Genomic DNA, 22,821 nt, shown 5'->3' with positions numbered 1-22,821 from the left:
CACCCCCTTCAGACACTGGAAGTTTGCTCCCGGTTTCCCTAGACTCGAGGTATTTAAGCTCCAGGACTACAGGACACACGTGGTCCCAAGGCTGTGATGGTGAATCCTGGTCTTCCTTGTCAGCTCAGCGGTGCCAAGCTGCAAAACCAGTGGAGGGACCAGCCCTGTCCCTGTGCTCCCAGTACTCCCCCTGTTGACTTGCGGGCGTGTGAAGGAGCGGTCTGATCTGTTCTTCCATCCGGAGCAGAATACTGTTCTCCCAGAAACCAGGCAGGGGATGAGGATTTCAAGTCCAGCCGTACCTTGAGCTAAATTAAGCTTGCACAGATATCTTGGGTTTCATGTTTCCCAAGTGCCCAACCTCGGGTGCTTCACATTCTCTGGGGTTTTCCTGCAAACCTGATCAATGCTCACAAAACTCATCATAAACATCCTGGATAAAAATAATTTAGGTATAAAGCATTCGGATTTGCCTAGCAAAGGATCCCAAAGGTTTGACTGTCTGAGTGGTTTAGTACCAGTGTTTGTGAAAGATCCTGTAACAGCAGACATCATCTCAGGCATTTGATACCGAATCTTAAAATGCAGCTTCCCCACCCAAAATAAGAAGGAAAAAAATGGCTAAAATGTGGAATTTATAAATCATAACAGGAGCAACAGATGCACAGAACAAACGACTTCACAAAACAGATCTACATTTTAAATACATGATGAACTCAAATAAAGCTTTTTCCAAGTGCTGCTGATGGACACCAGGCCTTTCAACACAGAGGAAAAATCTCTAAAGCCACCCTGATTTATGCATCAATTGCAAAAAATAAATAAATAAGTAAATAAGAAGTTGCATCATCATCAATAGGCCAGGAAACAAAAGCTTATTAGTTGTGTTCCAGGGCTGCTGAATTACCCTCCCTGCCATCAGCAGCCTGACTGACAGCTTGCAAAACGGTCTTGGGGATCAAAAATCACAGCCAAGAAGGAGGGCAACAGCTGGGAGAGCCTTCATGAGGGAAAAAAGGCATAGAAAACCCTCTCATTTTAACTAAATAAAATGTAACAGTGAGAAAAGCCATTGAAATGAGTGAGTTTACTCAAGGACATAGGGGAAATCGTGTGACTGCAGGACGAGGGGCTGAAAAGATGATGCTCTTCAGGGATAACGCAGGCTCTGACCCAGACGGAGTTTATGGATAAGCTCAGATTTGTAAGGTCGTGCTTAAGGATTCACAGCCCATCACCGCAGCATCCACGGACCTCTCCACGGGAACACAACGCTCCCCTGTCATTTCCTAGCAGTCCCATGGGAAAAGCGTCAGGAAAGCACTTGAGCCGGCCAGAAACCCAATTCTCCACCTAGCAATCTATTTACAGAGCGATTTATTACAGCGCTTGGTTATCGACTGAGTGAGACACCGCGCCGGTTTTCCTCCCGTAGCAGCAAATCTTCCTCTGCCGCTACGTGATTATTTTTTTGATCCGCCGATGGGCAGGGACCGCGCTGCAGCGAGGGATGGGAAAGCCATGATTTCTGCTGAGCTCACGCTCCCCACTTTATCAACCTCGGCTTGATTTGGGGATAGGAAAACGTAAATGGAGGAGGAGGAAGCCGATCGAGAAGCAGAAGGGCGGCAAAACGCCCGGCTCCGAACTCACGGCAGGTCCTAGCGCAGGTCACGTCGGAGGGGGTTTATTTTTTCTGGGATAAAGCAAAGGCCCTTTTGGCTACATTTAGGAAAATTCCAGACAGAAATATCGACTGTTTTAACCTTCGGAGGAGCAGTGCTCCCAGAGGGGTCCGGCGTGCCAGAGGGGAACTGCCGTGAAGTCCAACACTGCGCTAAGCAAACCCAGGTATACCTCATTCCGACGGGTGGGAATGGCTGATGGGTACCCGGGAATGGTTCTGCGCGGCGCGCAGGGCTGCCGGAGCCGCGGGGAGACCGCGGGCGATCGCGACCTGCTCCCGTCGCGATGCCCATCGCCGTGGCCTCAGGGCTACTGCCACACTCAGGGAGACAGCCCACGGGCGCACTGGTGACACTGGGGACGCCACTGAGGTAAATCTCCTCCCCCCCAGGCTGGTTTTTCCATGTTCTGCGTGTCCAACCCACCCGCGATGGGGGTGAGCGGCACCGGGCGGTGAAACCCTGCGCCTGAGGGGGGGGTGCCGCGGGGCTGCCCCGCAACCGCGCACCCACCGGGGGCGGCTCATGCGGGGAGGATCCCACACCACCGAGGGGACTCCGCGACACCGGGGAGACCCCACGGTGCCGGGGGGACTCGCCCTCCTCCGCCGAACAAAGGCTCCCGCCGGGCCCGCGATGCTCCGGCAGGGTTTGCCCCACGACCCCCGCCCGCCGCTCCCACCTCACGCGCGCACCGGAGGCCCCCGCCCCGCCCCGCTCCCCGCTGCCGCCGCCACCGCTCACCTGGGTGTCGGGGCGCGGCGCATCCCTCGCCCGCAGCCGCAGCCGCTGAGGGGGATCCCGCGGGTCGTTGGCTGAGGGAGGTCGGTTCTGAAAAGAGATCCCGGGGGTCTGTGCTGAGGAGGCTCGGTGCTGAGGACTGTCCCAAGGCTCGGTGCTGAGGGGGATCGGTGCTAAAGGAGGTCCGGGGGTCCCGGTGCTCAGAGGGGTCCCGGGGAAGGGAGGGGAGGGGAGGGGAGGTGCGGACGGGCGCTCCCGCCGCCTCCGCCGCCGCCCGGGCGCTGCCCGACTGCCCGCGCGCGCGCGCCGCCCTCACGCGCCCGCCCGGGGAGGCAGGGACGGACGGACGGACGGGGGGAGGGAGGGAGGGGGCGGGAGGCGCGCGCCCCGCCCCGCCCCGCCCCGCCGTGGCCACGCCCACGGACGCGCCCCCTGGACGCGCCCCCTGACGTTACGACGCGGCCGCGGCCGCTTTACGGCAGCGCGCGGCAACCGGGCGGCGGCGGCCGGCGATGAGGCGGAGGGTGAGAGCCGGGGCGGGGAAACGGGAGGGGACACGGCGGGACACGGCGGGACACGGCGGGACACGGCGCCGGTGAGGCCCCGCCGCTGGGCGCCATGCCCGGGGGTCGCGCAGGGCCGCAGCCGTCGGGGGTCGGTGCTGGTCGGCCCCAGGCCCGGAAGCTTCAGCCCGCGTTTTAAGGGGAAAAAAGGGGAAAACGGGTAAAGGAGGAGTGGAGGTGTGTTACGGTGCTGTGGGTGGTCCCTGCTCCCACCCCAGCCAGGCCCCGGCCCTGCGCCCGGCCCGGGTGCACCCCCTCTGGCCCCGTAATTCCCGTTTATTCCCGCAGAAGCAGCGCTGGGACGAGCGAGCCCTTCCCGGGGCTGCTGGCGGGCTCTGACCCCGGCACCGGAGCGCCGGGACACGCTCGGGGTCAGCCTCGGGGTCAGCACGTCGCTCCTCCTCCCGTGGGGCGTGGGACACCCCGAATCGCTTCCTCTGACCGAATTCCCACTCCTGACCAAATTCCTGTGACCTCCAGGTCTTTCGGGCAGGTTACATTCCCTCCCCGTGCTTGCTGCTGCTCCCTGGATTAGACCCTCTCTGCGGGAGGTGAGAGGTGAGTCCATCGGCGTTCGGGTTAAGGATCTGAGCTGCGATCCCGTCACCGGTACCTCTGGGACATTCCCGGTGCCATCGCTTATCCTCAGGCGTTCTGGTCGCTGAGGGGTTTTTTCCTGTTAAACTCCAGGTTTTGCTCCATCCTGGGGAGCAAAAACCATTGGGTGTTGTTCCTGTGGCTCTTGGTTTCATGCCCTGGGAGATGCTGTGACACCAAGAAAGGTTCTGAGTTTGGTTGCAGAGTCTCTGGTTTGGGGAATTTGTCCAGAACGGAGAAGTCTGGACATAGTGAGTTACAGAGATTGGAATATTTTCCTCTGATTTCAGCACTCATGGCCTGTTGAACCTGCATAAGTGGGATGTTCTTGTATCATACAGGAATTATAACCTACAGCTACAGAGAGATTATTTATATTTAACAAAAAAGGAGACAACTGCGCTTCCGTTCTGGTTGAGTTGTTTAATTTTCCTCGAGTTTCTCCTCTGGCTCTGTCAGGAAACACAGAAGTCCAGAGATTCAGGCGTCACCCAGCCCGGCTCCTGCTGGTAAATAGAAATTAATGTTCCTTGTCTGCTCTTGCTCCATTAACAACTATCCAGACATGGTATCTAAATCCCATATTTCCAGGAAAAGTGAATAGTCTGGGGGTTAAACCATAGGGTCTTTTACTCTTCATCTTTAAAAGACAAAACCTTCTCTGTCCCTCCTCCTATTCCCTGGTAAAAATCTGGATTTTTTGCCTTCCAGGTGACCATTTTCCTATTTACCTCCGTGTTCTTTAAATTAGGAACAGGACTCTAGTGATGTGTCACCTTAAACTATTCACTCTGGAGGTTCTTAGCACCTTTAATTTATTAAAACAGACTTCAGGAATTTGATCTATCCTTAGTTCACGCTTCCTTTGCTCTGTCACTGCCTTTTTACACCCAGGTACTGAGGAGTCTCATTCCTTGGCTCTCAAGTGCCTTCAACAATTACCTGCATAGAGTTGTTGTGTGTAATGGTGTGAAAATGACAGGTTTGGGATGTTTTTTGGTCAAGTGGTGGAAAACAGAGGCTTTGCTTTGTGTCTGGACACAAAGGAGCCCCATCCGTTTATGGATTGAACTCGCACTAATGTCAGCAGCTAATTTGTTAAATTATTATAACTTCAGTGGGGGAAACTTGACCTCTCGCCCTATTGATGCAACACAGCACCGTTTTCAAATCTGTAAATGAAAGGATGGTGTTTGTATTGAAATGCTCCTTCCTTTCTCCCCGCTTTCCTCATCTCAGCACTGGAAATGGGGCAGCTGAAATCCCTTGGGGGAGCTGAGGATTCCAGGGAGTTTGCACAAATTCCAACTATTAATATGCAAACAAAACGAACCAGCAAGACACTTGTTGGCAACCTCCAGCAAATGTTCCAGGCTTCTGCCAGTATTTATTCCTATTTTTATGAAAACTGAACAGAGTGTGCCTGAGCCTGCAGGAAGAGAGTCCTGGCTGTGGCTGAGCAGAGCTGCTCCCAGTCCACGTCGGGATTTCAGCGCTCCTCAGAGGCTCGGATCCACGTCCTGGCTCCTCTGCAGATCCATCTTTAGCTCTAATGGGAGGTTCTCCCAAACAAAGCCACCTCACCAGTGGCTTTTCACAGCCCCACCACTTTGTTTTGGTCCTCACTGCTTACCTGACCTGGCTCTTCGGGTTTTCCTTGGAGCTGCATGTGGTGAGTCATCCCACAGAACTCACAGGCAGTTTCACAAATACCAGATGGCAATAAAATTAAAACTAGTAGCTAGTGGCAATTGAGCACTTGCTAGAACCATTCTCCTTCCTGACTGGAGGAACCTGCCAAATGTCCTGACAGGAAAAAAAAAAAAACAACCCAGCGATGTTTCTGCAGAGTGGAAAATTAACAGAGCACGGGATACACGCTTCCCTTGCCTTTAATCCCATTTGGACTGGAGTGGAAAGCTATTGGCTGGACTTCTCCATGTCCAGGAGAAGATGAAGCAGAAAGAACACAATGTAAAGGAAAATGTGGGGCATTTTATGGGGACATACAAGAAGTATTTCAGCAGTGCCCATGTTAAACCCCCAAACAAGATGTTTGGAGGACGTCCAGATCTTTAAACCAGGCTATATTCGGGCAGGCTGAGGAGTTACTGGGATTCCGTTTGGATTTCTTATTTTTATACTACAAGGGTTTGCACCACGAGCTTGGAAAGAGTTGGAGCTCGTTAAGGTCGGAAGCGTGTCCAAATACCATTGTGTTTGGCTCAGCATAAACAGGGGCTGCTCCCTTCCTCCGGTGACTCCTGCTGCTCGGCATCTCCGGGATGCACCAGCCACACACAAACGCTCGCTGGCTGTTTCATGCCCCAAACACTCACCTCGGCCCTTCCTTCCCACGTGTTCCACATGGGCCATGGCTCATCCATTCTGTTCCTTGCCTGTCACGTGCCAGGGGACCTTGCCAAGATTTTTGAGAGATAAATCCCTTAATTTATGCATCCCAGGCCAGGAAGGGTTATTCTTCATGATTCATGTCACAGTAAGGAGCGTGAATCTACGTCTTCCTAAAAGAACACTCCATTTGCTTCCTTCCTCCTTATCATGATGGAAAAATAGTGAATTATTTATAGTGAATCATATTAAAGTGATCTTATCGTTCTGAGCTTTCACACAAGGCTTTCAGGAATCTGAAGATGTTTTTGTGCTGCCTTTGGGACAGAGGAGGGAATGGTGAGGCCAAACCAGCTCCATGTCACCCCTGTCACAAGCTGTGGCATTTCCAGCCCTGTCCTGGCCAGGAAAGGAGCTGGAGGCTGAGGATGCATCACAGCACTGAGGAGCCTGGAAGGGCTGCGGGGCGTGAGAGCTAAAGGAAAACCAGGGTGGATATAGGGGCTTTAAATCAAATTTCCCTATGGAAAATCTCCTAAATCCTACTCTGGCTACGTAGAGAGTTGTCCTAAAGATTCCCACGGTCGGGAACTGGTTTCTTTGTGATCTCGTCTTGCTTTGTTACTCCTTACTCATGGCTGTGCCTCCTGTGCTGGTGGCCCAGCAGGTTCTCCTGGAACAGGTCATGCCTCTGGCACAGAGCTGGGGCACTCTGTGCTCAGAGAAAGGGACCATATGTCTGTCAGACAGCCCAAAAAGGATTTTACTTAGGGAATACCAACGATGCGAAGAACTCCAGTGATTGTCACTGCACAGGTAAAACACTGAGACACCCAAACACCACCTGACTTCTCCTGGATCACTCCTGGTTTCTGTGCAGGAACTGCTCTGAAACTCCTTTGCTGTGAGGTTCAGATCCTCAGGATGGAAGGTTGATCTCACTGGAGCTACAGTAGGTTGCTGCTCAGCCCGACACCGTATGTTCTCCATCTCTCATGGTCCTTCAAATATCCATCTGGGCATCCTGGGCTCTCGCTCACTGCTGCTGAGAAGGAACTCAAGGTGTTTGTTGGGCTGTATCATGTCCCAGGCGTGATCAATTCCTAACCCGTGTTCCTTTTCTCCGTTGCAGCTCTGGCGGGTCCCTGGAGCGGCGCAGGATGGATCCCGTGGTTCTCAGCTACATGGACAGCCTGCTGAGGCAGTCGGACGTGGCCCTGCTGGAGCCCCCGAACTGGCTCAACGACCACATCATCGGCTTCGCCTTCGAGTACTTCGCCAACCAGCAGTTCCAGGAGTTCAGCCACCGCGTTTGTTTCATCAGCCCCGAGGTGGCTCAGTTCATCAAGTGTGCCCTTAGTCAGGAAGAAATAGCCATATTCCTCCAGCCGCTGGACCTTCTCCGCAAGGAGCTGGTGTTCCTGCCTATCAATGACAACTCCAGCCAGGCCGCTGGGGGCACCCACTGGAGCTTACTGGTCTATTTCAGGGACAAGAAGTGCTTTGCCCATTACGATTCCCACAGTAAATGCAACTCTGTCCACGCCAAGCAAGTGGCAGGGAAGCTGGAGGCCTTTCTGGGAAAAAGAGGAGGCAAAGCCACCTTTGTGGAGGAGAAGGCACCGGCACAGCAGAACAGCTACGACTGTGGGATGTACGTGATCTGCAACGCCGAGGCTCTGTGCCACGGGTACTTCCAGGGCCGGATGGAGCCTCTGCTGCAGCTCCTCACCCCCTCCTACATCACGCAGAAGAGGTCAGAGTGGAAAGCTCTCATCACAAAACTGGCACAGAAGTGATGGGGATGCACCTCCAGCCCCCCAAAAACTGCCTTCCCAGTCCAAGAGGCAGCACCCCCAGTGCCTGAGGGAGATGCCCATGCACAGGATTGTCCCAAAGAAAAAGAATGTAACCCCTCTAGCATGGCTACACCCCCCAAACACCCCATTCCCTCCAGGAAAAGCCTTATTCTCCTCTGGAAATCACCGGCCTTTCAACTTCTAATAACAAGAGTCACTTTGCTTTCAAAGAAACCCTCTCCATGGTACATTTTTACAGTAATGGCTGTGGCAAAACAGGTTGCTAAAGAGACTTCTCCACCTGTGCCCAGCAGGCAACACACCCTCATTAGGTGGCTTTAGTTGGCTCCAGGCATTGTCCTTCCAAGCCAGGTTTAGCAAATGCCCTTTAAACCCAAGCCCCCGAGTGCTTTATCATGGACAGTTCTAGTTTGTGCCTCCTGCTAATGGTATTGGAGCAATCTGGGATTTAGCAGCCAGGATTTTGTACTTCTGAAAACCTGACATTGAGGTGTCACTGCAAAAAGATGAGACTCCAAAGGAAATGCTACAATTAATTTAAGAAAAACAGAGTCAGTTTTCATCAGCCAGGTGCTCCTAGGCCACACAGCAATGGCTTTTTTTGGTCCCCTGCCCCTGCTTGTTCTTACTGCAAATTAAAACCCAACTCTGAACTGCTGGAAGATTAATAGGAAGCTGAGAAAGCCAATCCTAGGAAAGGAAACTTAATTGAGATGAAAAGCGACACTCACTCTTTGAAGTTTGGGGTTTTTCATTAGGATTTTAGGTCGTCTCTGTGTGGGGAGGGTTCGTCAGCGCTCCCCAACCCTCGTTAGCGTCACTGCACACAGCGGTCGCTGCTCTAACACAAAACCAGTTCTGTTACTGGAGAGGAAAAAAAAACACACCAGGGAGAACAAAAGGACAGAGTTTGAGGTATAAAAGCCAAAGATAACTGCAGGCTCCTTGAAGTCCTTAATGCACTTCAGAAAACTGAAAGACTTCCCCTCCCGTGCTGGATGACGGCTGGCATCCCAGAGTGGATCCTCTCCTTAAAGACAGGCTTAGCAGTGTGGAAAATAAAAATTAAACTGAGATGTCATTGCAGGATAAGGAATAATCTCTCACCTGATGAGAAGCAAGGATCAGGTTGTTCAGGTGGTGTCTAGCAGAGCAACCACACCCCAACCCGAGCAGGGAAATCCGGGTTAAATACAACCCTTGGGGAAGGATTGTTTTTAACCTGGAGCTCTTCACCACTGGTGTGTGCAGCAGCACACCACTGAGGGGATGGAGGGCCTCACCTTCCCTTGCTCCCAGTGAAAGGCAAGAAACCAGCCCAGGCTGCCCCAAAACACCCTCATGGCAGCACTGGGGCCTGAAAAGGGTTGGGGTCGTTCTCCTCCTTCCTAACACTGCCTGGACAGGAGAGCAGCCTCCAGCACCAGCCCTCCCTGGAAAACCCACTCAGCTGGAGCTGGAATGGGATCGAGCTGCTCGATGAAGGGGATTGATTCACTTTGGACTCCGAGGGGCTTTGCCAGAGCAACGTCACTGCCACTCCCAAATCCCGAATAAAACTCAGACCAAACTCTGCGCTTCCCGGCGTCATCCTGTCCTTGGTGTCCCTGCTCATGCTGTGGCTCCTGCTGCCCCACAGTGTCACAGCATGATGGCTCTGACTCATGCGTCTTGACAGTGCCTTCTTGGCTGATTTAATCTCCCAATCCTATTTTTAGAGGTTGGCTTGGGCTGCGGAGAGAGGAAGACAGGACGGTGGGTGTGGCATGGGGAACAGCAGGGGGATTTGAGGGCAGGGGCTGTGCTCATCCAGCACCACCCTGTGCTCCTCATCCCTGTTTCCAGGCCAGCAAGGTGAGCGTCCAGGGACGTTCCCTGCACCCGAGGCTTTTACATGGCATTTCTTTGCATAAAGAAAAGCAAATAGGCTCAAGCAGGGCATTACTGGGAGAGCCAACATGCACCGAACGGGCGGCAGACACCAACTGGGAAACAAAACCAGAGCCTTGAACCACATCCTGGCAGCAGGGACCCCCCCAAAGCACACTGGGGGCTCGTCCCAGTGCTCCTCCAAACCTCCTCCACATCACTGCACCCATGGCTTGTCCCACCACTGGCTTTAACCAGAGTTCCGAGAGGAGACCACATTCCTGGCTCGGGCTCAGCACAGGGACCCCACGCACCTGCTGTTGGAGCACGCAGCAAATACCAGGCTGGGCACATCAGACCAAGCTCCCCACCCCCAGTCCTCAAAACCTCTTTTTTGCGGCCAAGAGCCCCACTTTGAGGTTGGACCCACTGAACACCGACCTGTCTGTTGGAAAAACAACGCCAAACCCATTTCCACCGGGCAAACGAGCTGGGTGAGTCCCTGGCAGGGACGGCACGGCGCCTTTCATCCTTCCTCCAGGTCACCCACGGAATCAAAGGCTTCAACAGCCCCGTAACACCGGGGCTTTGAAGAAACCAGACCATCCCCCCCGGGCATCCCTGGGTGTTAAATCCCCCCCAAAATGGGTGACACCACCCCTGACCCCATTTAGCCAGTGCCACTGTGGTTTTCAAGGTGGGCCATTTTCATGCATTTTGTTGCACAGGCCAGGCCGGGGGAAGGAGTGGAACTGGGTTGTGGATGTGCAGGGAGGAGGAGGAGAAGAAAGAGGAAGGCTCACCCTGCCCACCCCAGCAGGTGGGGCTGCAACTCAGCTCCCTGCCCCGGCACCGCTGTCCCCAGGGTGGCCCTGTCACCGGCGCGTCACATCCCGCAGTCTCTGCTGCCATCTAGTGCAATAACCTCCTTGGCCCCCCCGTCGGGAGCATCCCTGTCCCCTTGTCCCCACTAGAGGATGGGCTGTCCCCATGTCACCCACGTCCTGAAGGGGCACTGGGACAGCACAGATTTTGGGGTGCCTGGTGTCGGGGCTCACAGCCTGGCACTGCTGTGGAGGATGCTGGTGAGAAACAGCGATGTGCTAGAAAATCCTGCGTTTATTTTCATGTCATTTAAAAGCCGTTCCAAGCCCGGAGCGAGCAGCGAGCTCTTCCCCAGGGTGCAGGGATTTGGCCCCGTCAGCACTTGTAGCTCCCAAAAAAACAGGAAAGAAAACCCAAAGGAATCACACAGGTATCACCTGGCACCCCGGTGCACTCCCAGGTGGGCTGTGGGACAAATCCAGCGGGACAAATCCTGCAGCACTCAGCTCCATGCGGTGTCAAGGTCAACACGAACCAGGGCACAGACGCTGCGCTCCGGGACGTTCCCCAGTGCCAGCCACGGGCTCCTTTCCAACGTCTTAACAGCGCGAGTGGGACTAACCAAGTCCACCGGGGCCAGGTGTGGACCCCAGCGAGGACACCTGGTCTGGGGGACCCTAAAGTGCTTTTCAAGGGACACACACAAACACACACCCCCCCTCTGAGCCCGGTGCTCCAGGAGAGAAGGGCTGGGGGGCCCTGGATTGTACCCCCATCCTTGGGTGTGGGATAGATGATGCCCCACAGGGCCAGTGGGCCCTTTCTCCCCATCCCCACAGATCCCTGTGTTTGGGGCCATTCCTTCAGGCACATTCCCAGGGATACTGAGACAGGGACAAACAGGTGGGTTCTCCCAGAGCAGCAGCGGCGACTCATCCACATTTTTGGGGGTTCCTGGTGAGCCCAAGGTCATCTTTTAACAAGAAAAAGCCAAGCCTGAAATAAAAACCAGCCTCCATTTTAGCAGCAAGTCCTAAGGGAAGGTCCAAGTGCTCGGCAGCCCCGAGCCATCGTCCGGTGCTACAGCACGGCAGTGTCCCAGGGAGAAAACAAGTTTCCAGTGGGATGGGGAGTTGGCACTGGTGGCCAGAACCTGGCTGGAAAGTCCCACCAGGAGCAAGTGCCAGAAGGAAGAGAGAAAATACTTGGTCCCATTTTACCAGCCGAGGGAAAGCTGGGCCACGTGTAACAGCCACCGTTGGGAGGACATGGCACCGGGATCCATGGGCAGGGTGTCACCACCTCAGTGTCCATCCTCAGCCAGCACCAGGGAACGGTCACCTGCAAGCAGGGAGTGGGGTAAGATGGAATGAGTGACTGCAGAGGCTCCGTATCCCATTCCGGTGCCTTCTGATGTCCTCAGCCCAAGGAGATCCCATTCCTGTCCATCCCATGCTGATGCCCATGGCCTCAACCCCTGGGCACAGCCCAGCTCCAACGAGATGTCCTGGTGCTTCCTACAAGTGGAGAACCAGCCCCAAACCAATGAGGAAACCTCTTCCCAAGATCCAGAGTCTCAGGGACAGCAGAGCTTCCCAGTCACTCAAACCAGCAGTTGATGAGATCACCTCCGGTGTGGAGATGGCACTGTGGGTTCTGTCACTGGCCAGCCCAACAGCAGGCCCACGAGAAGGGACAAAGCCTTCCTTAGGCACATCACAGAGTGGAGCCATTCCTCTTTGCACCCACATTCCCTCAAACCCTCCACTCATGGCACGACCTGTGTGTGTCCTAAAATGTCCTTGAGAGTCCCTCACCTCCTGTGCCCGCGGGAGAGGTAATCCCGGTTCAGAGAGCAGAGCTGCTGCTCCAGACGGAAGATGCGGAACGCCAGGTACGAGGAGGACACGACCAGGAGGCAGATGCTGGGAGCAGACGAACAAGCCAAACGCTCAGTTGAGACTGAGACCAACATTCCCAGTGCCCCCCAGCTTCCTCACGCCCTCGGCACACTTACAGCACGATGAAGATCTTCAGGAGCTGGTAGTCGGAGGGTCTCAGTTCTGCCACACAGTTCTGCTCCACCTCCAGCTCCTCCTCGGTGTTTATTGCACTTTCTGAAAAGTAAACCCAGAGTCAGCGGCACAGCCACACTTGGCTGATGCTCCTGCTCCTCCAGCAACTGGGAAACATCAAATATTCCTCCCTCATGGGCTCAGACCCTGCAGCCAGGTGACCCAAGCCAATCCCCAGGACTCTCATTGCTGACTCCCAGCCTAATCTGCGAGGCAGAACTCCCCTGCATGAGAGCAGAGGATGGATGAACACACTTTTATGGATGTTATCACCCAGTACCATGTGGAGCAGGGCACAGACCCATGCCTCTCACCCGAAACCAGCGGCTCCTCAGAGGTGAAGGAGCTCTCCTTGGCGCTCAGGCTGCTGACAGAGGTCCGGTGGATGCACTGGTAGTTGGCATCTGGCAGTGACAGTGACAGTGAGGTAGGTGACACCTTCCTCCACTTGCCCTCGGGGACAATCACCTCCTGTGGGAACAGTCCCGGTGAGCCGTGAATGAAACCAGCAGTGCCAAGGATATGGTGGGGGCCAGATTCAAACTCAAACCTTACAGCATCTCCATGGAGCACCACCACATTCAAAACATCATCCTGAGGGAGAGCTGGTCTTCCATGATGGCTCCATGGGAATGCAGGTTCCCACTGCCACAGAAGGACCTGCCCACATACTCCACACCTGCCCCAAATACCAACTGCTGCCTCCTCCACACCTTGAAGCTCAGGGCGGTCACCTGGAATTCTCCAGCATGCCCCAAAAAGGCAGCAAATCAAGCAGGGTGGCAGCTGGCACAGAGAGGGGCTCCCCCAACGGAGAGTTCCCAGGGCTGGAGCTGCCAAAGGGCTGCATCCCACCGAAGCACCAGGAGATGCTGCCAGATCAGCCTGAATCACACCCGATTCAGCCCTTGAAATGAATCTTTAACCCCTGGGATATCACCAGGCCATGGGTGACATCCCACCTGTCACCCTCTGGTGCACCCCAACTGACCTCCTGCACCCAGCCCAAGGCTCAGGACCACCAGCCACAGAGGACACCCTTCTCCAAAGGTGCAGGACGTGGCCCCCCGTGCTCCCTGGATCACACCACGGTTCAGCAGGTGTTTCCCTCTCCAGCCATCCTACTCATCCCACAGATTTTTGGATAACTCAACCCCATTCCCAGCCTGTTATCCACATTCCCAGCTGTGAAGAGCATCAGCCATTGGGGAGCAGAGTGGCAGCATTTTCCACATCACTCTGAAGTTTTTCCATCTGTAAACAGACAGAGTCACTGGCTGTGCTCAGCCGGGACCTCTTGACCCATCTGCTCCTGCCAAGTCTGGGGATGAGGGTCCCAGAGGATGAGCTATGATGGCGACAGGCGCGTCCTTGCACAACCTTTGCACACCGACAGGAGAACCGACTCTCTCCCGACTCTCTGAGCAGCCACCAGACAGTGTCAAACCCACCAGGGGGGCCAGGCGGGCCCTCTCCACCCACAGCATGAGCTCAGGGGTCTCTCCTCTCCCAGAGCTGCCCTGACCCTCACCAGTGACACGGAGTCCGGCTCCTCCGACAGCTCCTTCAGACTCAAACTCTTCTTACTGGAAACCTGGAAGGGATGGAAAGGATCGGGCATTACGGTGCCACCTCTCCCAGCTTCAGCCTCAGCCACAAAATGGAATTTGGGCTTTTCTCCTGAGACTGTGAAGAGCAGCTGCTAGAACTTACAATCACGGGGATTTGGGGGATGAGGAAAGGGCACTGCGTCACTGCTTCCCCTCACCAAAAACCTGGTGGGGCCGTGGTTGAGCCAAAGGCTTCCATGGACAGGATAAAACATCAGGGGGTAAAAAGAAAAGAAGGGAATATCTGGGCAGAGCCCAGCACATTTCAAAGAATAAATCCCCCAGTTTGGCAATGGCGCTGAATTACCCAAGTCGCTGCCCTGGCACAGCTGGCACACACCCTCCTGGGCAGGGCAGGGCTCCTGCACGGCTTCCCACGTGCTTCAAAGGCAGGGAGAAGAGGTCCCCACAGTCCTCCTCTCCAGCTTGAGGGCTGATGGATGTCTTCCCCCACTTAATTTAAATTCTTTTTTAACTTTGTACCATTTTTCCTCCCCTTAAAACTTTAGATCTGGGCAAAAGGCATAAATGTGCAGAGTGGCAGAACTAGTATTACCACCAGATTATAAATAATTCATACCCACGCCCTGAGAGAGAGCAGAAACTCAGGGCTCTGCCTCATCCATGACCCAGAAGAGCCCACAGGGACAGGACGTGCCCAAGGCATGGCTCCTGCCCCTCTTCCCATCCCTTGCTGCGGAGTGAGGATGCTGGGAATTGGAGAGGGCTTTGGCAGCAGTTCAAAGCCTTGGAGGCCGTGATGAAGAGCTGTGCTCAGCCCAAAGGCAGGTGCAGAGTCCCAGGGCCATGGACACACAGTGGGGTACCTGCAGGTGCGTGCAGACTCTCCTCAGGACATCATAGACGCTGTCACGAGAGATGAGGGACACGAAGATGTACTGCAAGAGAAAGAGATGTGCTGTTGGGAGAGATTCCCCCATCCCGAGTCCAGCTCTCCACAGGGAGGGACAGGCAGAGACGTCCTGCCCTTGAATCTCCCCGTTTTCGGGAGCCACGTCTCCCCCGCAGGCATTTCCCTGCGGAGTTTCCCTGCTGTTATTTTTGCAGCCTGCTAAAACCTGGACCAGATTTTTTTGGGGCCAGTCTCGCTCAGTTGCTGTTCCTACGGCTTTTCCATGCTCAACCCAGAGGGACATGGCAGCAAATGGGGCTGGAACCAATGGAAAACATCCCCAGGTATGGAAGGGACACAGGGCCACACTCACCGTGCCTGACACAGAGCCCCTGAGTGGTGTGCAGGGCAGCCACATGTAGCTTTGAACGCCCAAATCCTGCCCTGTGCCACTCCCTGCTAAAGCCCACCTCCCAAAATTCCGCAGGAATAACTGCCTCCCAAAATCCTGCAGGAACAACCCCCTCCCTGGCAGGGACAGGCAACACAGAGTGCTTGGCAGCAGCACCCAGGCAGGCGAGGACTTGGACACACTACATCAGCTCACTGCAGCCAACAACATCCAACGGGATTTAAAAGCTGGAAACGCAGCCCCATATCCAAGTTTTCCGCCAGCTCTGGCTGAATGCCAGCCCAAACCCTTTCCCTGCTTGTGTTTAAGGAGTTTAAAGGTTTTACGTGAGCCTGGCAGGGATTTGTCAGGCTCAGCCGAGTTTCACTTGGGCTTTGCTTCGTCCAGGAACAAAGTGAAATTCAGGAACAAAAGGAAAGCTGTGGTGTTTGCCCTGGCTGGCAGCCAGCACAGAGAGCAGTGCTCACTTCCCAACCAGGGATGGGAATCGCTTCGTTCCCTGCTCTCAAACCACATCCAGCTCAGACCTGGGCATCTGCTGGGTGCTGGTGTTACCTTTCTGCTGGCAGTGGTGGTGATGGCCAGGCCGTTGGGCAGCAGCCGAGCTGTCTTGTGCTTCTTTATCAGCTGTACGGACACCACCGGGATCACAACCTGCGGGGCAGGAACACGGGGATGGACACGGCACACACATCGTCCAGCCAGCCTCCCTAAGACCCACCAGGACAGCCCCCCCTGCAAGCCTTGGGAGGGTGAAAAATAAGGCAGGATGTTATTTTTGGCAGGGTTTTTGCTGATACCTCGAGCCTCCTTCAGGTATTTGTTTAAAGCATCACATATAAATAATTCAGTCCTTCAGCCCAGTTTTAAAGGAAGTCGTCTCTCCCCAAGATCCCCGTCAGCTACAAGACTAATGGGGAAACATCAGATTGTAAATCAAGAAGAAAAGCCAAGAGAGATTCAAATCTCACCCCCCCTAAAACCTTTGATCTTCCTTCAAGTGCTGTTGTGGCTGGAAGGAGGTCTTGCATCAGGGAATTTTAAACCAAACCAATATTTGGTTTCCCCAGGCCAATGCCACAGGTCATCAGAAGGGAGGGCATGGCCGTGCTCCCCTTCCCACTGGAGGCTTCTGTTGGGGGTTTTAGTGGTATTTGGGTGCAGGAGGGGATGAGCTGCGGTTACAAGCCCTGAAGGACCAGGGTGAGCCGGTGCCCCCATTACCTTAATGTCCTTCCCAAAAAGGTTTGCGTAGAAGCAGAGCCAGTTGGGGGAGATGTAAAGCCTTCCCTGGATGAGGATGTCTCTCTGGAGCGCGCAGGAGCAAACTGCAAGGCAGAGAGAGAGCGCCATGGCAATCCCTGTGCCGGATCCTGCTGCCTCCATGCCCATCCCTCACCCTGCCACCCACCTTTCAGCACGCTCTCCTCCGTCGGGATGTCCTTGAACAGTTTGTGGTACTGGGAGTTGTACTTGCTAGCGGCCTGAAAGCAAAGCAGAACAAAGTTATCCGGTGACCTTGCCGAGAAGGCGACCCAAAAATCCCTCTGCTGCAAGAAAACCTCCCTCTGCCCGCACCCGGGACCGGCGCAGGGGGGTCCCACCGGGCTGGGGACGGAAGCCCCGACGGATTAGAGGCAGGTCGGATGATCCAGCACCCGGCGAAGCCTGTGCCATCCTCCCAGATGAACATTTCCCTTAATATCTACGGAGGCTGCTGAGCCTCGGCGAGGAGCCGGTTTTCTGCCGGGCTCATCCGCAGGCAGTTTGTTTTGCCCAGCGGTTTCTCTCCTCCTCCTCCTCCTCTTCCCTTATCCGGGACACGGTGACAACACTTGCTTTGCGCCCATCGCGCCGCGCCATCCAGCTATTTATATTCCCAGCGCCGCTTCAAAGCCTGCTGGCAGCCGCGGCGGGAGGCTCGGCCCTGAAATGCTCCTGTGGCGAAGGCAAAGCTCCGAAGCACTTCAACGCCTTCCATAAATCCGCTCAACTGGTCCTGCAAGGCAGCTTTGTGCCCCCTGCCCTCGGGATGCTCCCCAGGGATATGGCTGTCCTGCAGCAGTGACAGCTGCCCCCCGAATTCCAAGGAGGAGCTGCTTTGCCAGGATGCAGAGAAGGCTGGCACAGCAAGGCTGGTTTGTGGCAGCCGCACAGGCAGAGCCCTCCTGCCCACGGGGACAAGGTCACCTTTGCTCTGCGCACCTTGTCGCCGGATGAGCTGGGCCCTAAGAGGATCAAGGCTCAGCAGCACCTGGAGTTGGCTCAGACACCTCCCGGAGGGATGCCGGGATGGTAGGGGTGCCAGTGGGAGTGTTCCAGGAGAACACGAAGGGCAATTCCACCAAGAAACAGCCCCTGGTCCCAGCACAAATCCACTGCTGACCCTGTCACCCTCGCAGATGCCTCTGAGGAACTAGAAAAATGTTTTTCTCCTCCATTTCCTTCATGGGGAAAGGCAAAATGCCACTTCCTGTCACTCCTTCCTCTTCCAGGGCATCTCTTGTCTGTAGATGGACCAAAACCATCTAATTTGGGCATGATCTGAACAACCAAAAAGGTTCAAATGGACAGAAATTTAACTGCTCTCAGTCAACATTTCCACCGTCTCCTTTGCTCTGGATGGAAAATCCTGGAAGTGTTTGCAAGGCAGAGCATGAGCCACACAAAACCATCACAGGTCCCCTGAAATTAAATGCAGGAGGCTCTGCCCCACACCAGGAGCCACCTCCGGCTCCCTCAGCCCACACCTGAGACCCCAGGTGGGCTCCTCCTGGGGCCAGCCTGGTCATTCCCAAAGCCAAAGGCTTACCACTTCCCGGTGGCATTTCTTGATGTCCTCATCCTTGAGGGCTTCGTTCAGGCGGAGGCTGGAAGGGAAAAGGATAATCACCAGGTAAGCAAAGAGCCACAGGTCTCTCACCCGCTCCCTAAAACACGTCTGCTGCAATATGAGACATGGAAAAATGTAAAGGACCGAAGAGAGACCTCAGGAAGCCACATTTTGGGTGTCTCCATGATTTATCGTGACGTTGGGCATTGCTGAGGCTCAGTACTGGCTGTTGAGGGCTGATCTCTGATGGGAGCCCGTGGAGGCACCAGGGCCAAGGTACTCCACACACACCCCAGCTCCTGGGGAAGGAGCCCGGAGCTGACCTGGCAGCAGCTTGGGACAGGTTAGGAGCTGCAAATGTGCAGCTTTGGCTGGGGCAAGGAGTCCTGAGGGAAAGCAGACACAGGAAGTTGGGAACGTGCCTGAGCAGGAGGGTGGACTCAGCTTTGGCCGTGCACGGGGACATCCATCCACGTCCATCCCACAGACAGATGAAGAGACAAACCACGAAGAGACCAATATCCTCCCAACAACCTCAGCAGTGGGAATACTGACCCCTTCCCCAAACCCCTCTCACTTGCCTACTTTTATATCCACAATATTTCAGGGAGAATACGAAGTTGGGCCCTCCCTGTGCCCTGTGCCAGTTGGCAGGCAGTATTCAGGGCTCGAAGGCAGCAGGAATGCCAGAGCAGGAAGGAAAAGAGAGAACACTCAACCGCAGGCAGATCCTGGGATGCTGCTCCTCACCTGCTGTCGAGGGAATCCAAACTCTTCTGCTTGTGGGACACCTCCAGCTTCTCACGGCCGTGCCTGGGCTCGGGGCTCTTCAGGGGAGCTGCCTTCTCGTGCATCGGCGTGGCACTGCAAGGAGACACCTGTCAGCCCCCTAGGGAAAGGGGAAGAGGGGTCTGGAGCTGTAAATCTGTTCCCTTCAATCCCAGCCTGCACAGAGACGTCAGAATCTGCCGCTCAAGGACAGCAAGAATATTTCTGCTATTTCTCAAGTCACGTGGAGAGAAAAGAAAAAAAAAAAAAAAAAAAAGCCATTTTTCTGCCAGGGACTCCCCAGCGCTCACAACAGAGCAGCCAAATTGCTGCGGCTCCCTGGGATAACACCCTCCAAAGCAGAGCCTCTCCTCCTTAAGGGCTGGAGGTTGGGATGGCAAAAACCACAGGTCTACGAAACTCCTTGGGGGGATGGATTTCGCCAGGGCCTGCTCCTCTTGGTCGGCAAAACACCATCTTCCCGGGGCAGAGCCACGGCCAGGCACGTTAGAGCCAGTTATTTACCATCGGGAATGTTATCAGAGGTGCTTATCAGCCACGGCAGGCAAAGTAAACACAGCCCCAGCGCTGCGGGCAGGTTATCACCTGGCAGGCCACAAAGGTGACACTTCCACCCTCTGCAAACCACCACCGGAGATTGCTGCGGCACCGGCAGCCAAGCAGAGCACGATCCCAGGGGACCGGCAGCACGGCAGAGCCAGCAAACAGTCACAGACCCACGGAGAGGAAATTATTCCAGGGAAAGCACTCGGCTCACCATGCAGGGGGTGATGCCGGAGCAGGTGGGGCGCCGGCAGGACAGGATGAGCGCCAGCAGGCGGGACGAGCGCGGAGCTGGAGCGCATCCCGGTGCCCGCGAGGATGGTGCCGCGGCAGTGCGGCAGGCAGAGGAGCCGTACCAAACTTCCTATGCTCCGAGAGCAGCTCCTTCGCCGCCTGTACTTCCCTAGACACATCCTGCTCCTGCGGGCTCATCTGAAGGAGAACCTATGGAAATAATTCCCCCTGACTCGGGGAGAGCCAGGATAGGGGTGCTGGATCCCAACAGCTGTGCCCAAATGGGCTGAAGGCTGAAGTCACATGAGCTCCCACAGCCTCAGGGCCCTGACCAAAACGCTGTCTGGAGGCAATGGAGCCCGGCTGAATCCTGGCTGGAGACACAAGGAATGCTCCCACAACAGGCAACACATACAAGGGGGTGCAGGAGAACCAAACAGAAGTCACTGGTGCTGTGTGACTGGAAAATAGCTCCTGGATCCCCACAGCCAGTGTTGGCAAAGACCTGCCTGCACAGCCCTGGAGTCCGAGCACTGCAGGGATGGGATGGACATGCCGAGGCTGTGGGTTTTTAGGAGCTCAGGTCAAAGGATGTGTCAGGAGGGGAAAGCAGACCTTACTGACAAGAAGCACCAAAATAACATCCCTTGGCATGGCACCAAAAGGTGTTTTCCCTGCCTGATTTCTCAAGCACCCTCTGCCAGGGGATACCATGCTGCCCTGAAGCTGAAACTCCCACCACAGAGGCACCAAAGCCTTCATCTGCCCTTCTCCCTGGAAAAGGGGCTCTGACCCGATCTGGAGCTTCCTTGCCCAGAGCTCAGCACGCTTCGGCTTCCCTCACGTCATCCCTTAAATCCCCAAGTGCTTGAACTGCTTAATCCGGGTGAGCCGATTTATCCCTAACTGGGGCTGACACCGAGGGGCACCACACAGGGATCGGGGAGAGGCAAAGGCATCAGAACCCCCCCGAGGTCATCAAACACACAGAAATCCCCTAAAATGAGAAAAAACACAGGCTGGAGAGCACTTGGAAGCACTGCATCCTTGTTTTCTCTCCCTCTCATGGCCACCACCAGGGACAACTCCTGGGTAAGATGATCCTGGACACAGCGCTGGCAGTGGGATGCTCCAGGGACAGTCTGGCGGCTGTGAGGAGCATCCTCAGCCCCAGCAGGGACATCACAGGAGCTGCTTTGTCTCCTCTGTCCAGACCTCGCTCCATCCCAGCTCCCACATGCATCAGGGATGCACATCCAGGGTTTGGGAGCACAGGATAAGGTGGGGCTCCAGGCACAGGGAGGTTTCCCTTCCAATAAGTGCTTCCAGTGACAGCACAGTGAGAAAAGCACTTTCTAGCAGCTCATAGTGTCACCCTCCTCAAGGAATTTGTTCAGTGGGAAGCTGCTCCTGAGATAAACTCACCATCCCAAGTGTCCCGTAACAAAACAGTGGAACAAAAACAGTCGGAGTTCAGAGCTCCTGAGGGGAGGCAGAGAGGGTGGGTGGGGAAGTTCCCAGCAAAGCAAAAATAACCCAGCGACCTGGTGCCCCTCTGCCCACTCCTGACACCCCCGCCCCGCCCACACCGGCTCCCCGAAGCCCCAGGCTTTGCCACGAGAACGCCGGTGCTTCTCCCTCCCACGGGATCGCCGTCTCCCTTCCCTTACGCGGCGCTGGGATCCAGCCTGGAAAAGGTCCGGCGCGAGCCCCTCCGTCGGCGAGCGATTTTCGCTGGATCCCTTCCCCGCTGCCGGGGAAGCGCGCGGCGGAGGCCGGAGCGAGCCAGGCAGGGATCCCGCCTCCCAAAAAACCCCAGGAGGCTCAGAGGCGGAGGGAGGCACCGGCGGGCGGGCGGCCGCGGCCCGAGCGAGCCCGGGCGGGATGCGGCGAGCTGCCCTTGGTCCCGGCGTCCAAGGTCATTTCAGTCCCGCGTGTCGGAGCTGGAGCGGAGCCACCCCGGGATGCTGGAGGGGAACGGCCGGAGCCGAGCGGCGCTGGCAGGAGAGAATGAGGCGCGACGTCAAGGCCGGAGGGAGCCCCGCGTGTCCCTCCCGCGATGTCCCCGGTGTTCCCCGCCCCGGGAACCGGGGGGGTCACGGACGGGACAAAGCCGAGCCCCCGGTCCCGGGATGTCCACAGCGCCCGCGGCGCGGGGTCTCACCGGGAGCCGCTCCGAGCGCCCCGCGGCACGGAGGGAGCACGGCGGGAGGTGACCCCGGGCCTGCGGGGCTGTGCGGGGCACGGTGGGACGGGGGGTCTCGGCCACCGCCGGGGCCGCGCCCGGGGCAGCCCCGGCGCCGGTCGCATCCCCGCCCGCGCTCGGAGACCCTCAGGCAAAACCGGCGGGTCCTCGCGGGCAGCGGCGGGATTCCTCCCCGGCCCCGGCCGGCCCGGCCCGGTCCGGTCCGTCTCTTCAGGGAAGGGGCGAGGAGCTGTCGGTGTTTCCGCGCTCCCCTCAGCGGGGCGCCGCCGGCCGGGACAGGCCGAGGGGCAGCACCGGCTCCGCGGCGGCAGCGGGAGGGACGCGCCCCCGGCACCCTCCGGCCCCGAAGCCCTCCCCGGTCCCAACCGCCCCTCAGTCCCGGGTCCCCCCTCAGTCCCGGAGCCCCCCCAGGCCCCCCGGTACCTGCGCGCGGCCCCGCGCGCCGCCGTCATACCCCGCGCGCCCCAGCCTCCTCGCGCCGCCACGGCGCCCGCCCATTGGCCGTTCGTCGCCGAGCCCCGCCCCCTTCCCCCGCCCATTGGCCGCGCACAGCCGAGCACCGCCCCCTCCCGCCCGCCCATTGGCCGCCCGCCCCGCAGCCCCGCCCCCGCTAAGTGCCAGCTCCCGCCCCCCCAGGCCCCGCCCACCGCTGTGAGGGGCCGGAGCCTGGCGGGGTCCCGGCCCTTAAAGGGGCCGCGGACCAGCCTCTTAAAGGGGCCGCGCGGCGGGCGCAGCTCGGGGCGAGTCCCACAGCCGGGCGGGTCTCAGGCCCCCCTCAGGCCCTGTGCTCCCGGTGGAACCCGGCCTGGAACAG

General features: G+C 56.6%; 3 protein-coding genes across 25 annotated transcripts in view; 1 reads left to right on the top strand and 2 right to left on the bottom strand.

Moving 5' to 3' along the window:
* MYO9A (myosin IXA) overlaps positions 1–2,691 on the bottom strand; it is a 175,677-nt gene extending 172,986 nt beyond the window's left edge. For all 13 annotated transcript variants that reach the window (XM_039557913.1, XM_039557912.1, XM_039557920.1 and 10 more), the window contains exon 1: positions 2,430–2,691. The gene's annotated coding sequence lies outside the window, so the exon portion shown is untranslated. The remainder of the gene's footprint in view (positions 1–2,429) is intronic.
* SENP8 (SUMO peptidase family member, NEDD8 specific) lies at positions 1,425–9,333 on the top strand. Of its 6 annotated transcripts, none has more exons than XM_010412412.4 (3): positions 1,431–1,851; positions 3,470–3,547; positions 7,071–9,333. In XM_010412412.4, exon 3 carries the CDS (start codon positions 7,099–7,101, stop codon positions 7,735–7,737), a length of 639 nt encoding a protein of 212 aa, XP_010410714.2. In that variant the 5' UTR covers positions 1,431–1,851; positions 3,470–3,547; positions 7,071–7,098; the 3' UTR covers positions 7,738–9,333. The 6 variants fall into 6 exon arrangements, with proteins under 6 accessions (XP_010410716.2, XP_010410714.2, XP_039413865.1 ...); XM_039557931.1 differs by lacking the exon at positions 1,431–1,851 and adding an exon at positions 2,911–2,950; XM_039557933.1 differs by lacking the exon at positions 1,431–1,851 and adding an exon at positions 2,982–3,021.
* A 1,395-nt stretch (positions 9,334–10,728) lies between these two features.
* GRAMD2A (GRAM domain containing 2A) lies at positions 10,729–22,472 on the bottom strand. 6 transcript variants are annotated; one of them, XM_039557930.1, is made up of 13 exons: positions 22,431–22,472; positions 21,472–21,798; positions 18,986–19,124; positions 18,215–18,272; positions 16,814–16,886; positions 16,627–16,730; positions 15,958–16,056; positions 14,965–15,036; positions 14,059–14,121; positions 12,842–12,998; positions 12,470–12,569; positions 12,270–12,377; positions 10,729–11,793 (listed from the first exon to the last, which is right to left on the bottom strand). In XM_039557930.1, the coding sequence occupies exons 3-13, from the start codon at positions 19,087–19,089 to the stop codon at positions 11,790–11,792; spliced, it is 942 nt and encodes a 313-aa protein (XP_039413864.1). In that variant the 5' UTR covers positions 19,090–19,124; positions 21,472–21,798; positions 22,431–22,472; the 3' UTR covers positions 10,729–11,789. The 6 variants fall into 6 exon arrangements, with proteins under 6 accessions (XP_039413864.1, XP_039413863.1, XP_039413862.1 ...); XM_039557929.1 differs by having other exon boundaries at positions 18,986–19,099; XM_039557928.1 differs by lacking the exon at positions 21,472–21,798 and having other exon boundaries at positions 18,986–19,099; positions 22,431–22,465.
* Between the last annotated feature and the right edge of the window lie 349 nt (positions 22,473–22,821).

This window comes from Corvus cornix, chromosome 10 (assembly GCF_000738735.6).
Source record: "Corvus cornix cornix isolate S_Up_H32 chromosome 10, ASM73873v5, whole genome shotgun sequence".
Classification (NCBI taxonomy): domain Eukaryota; kingdom Metazoa; phylum Chordata; class Aves; order Passeriformes; family Corvidae; genus Corvus; species Corvus cornix.
The sequence above is the reverse complement of the archived record's forward strand: the minus strand, read 5'-3'. Positions and strand labels throughout refer to the sequence as shown.

Coding starts and splice junctions, on each gene's coding strand:
- SENP8 (XM_010412414.4), top strand. CDS start 7,099: ATGGATCCCGTGGTTCTCAGCTACATGGACAGCCTGCTGAGGCAGTCG.
- GRAMD2A (XM_039557926.1), bottom strand. CDS start 19,999: ATGAGCCCGCAGGAGCAGGATGTGTCTAGGGAAGTACAGGCGGCGAAG. Junction 19,100..19,781: donor CCGGCATCACCCCCTGCATG/GTGAGCCGAGTG, acceptor GTCTCCTTGCAG/TGCCACGCCGATGCACGAGA. Junction 12,570..12,841: donor TGAGGAGCCGCTGGTTTCGG/GTGAGAGGCATG, acceptor TTTACTTTTCAG/AAAGTGCAATAAACACCGAG.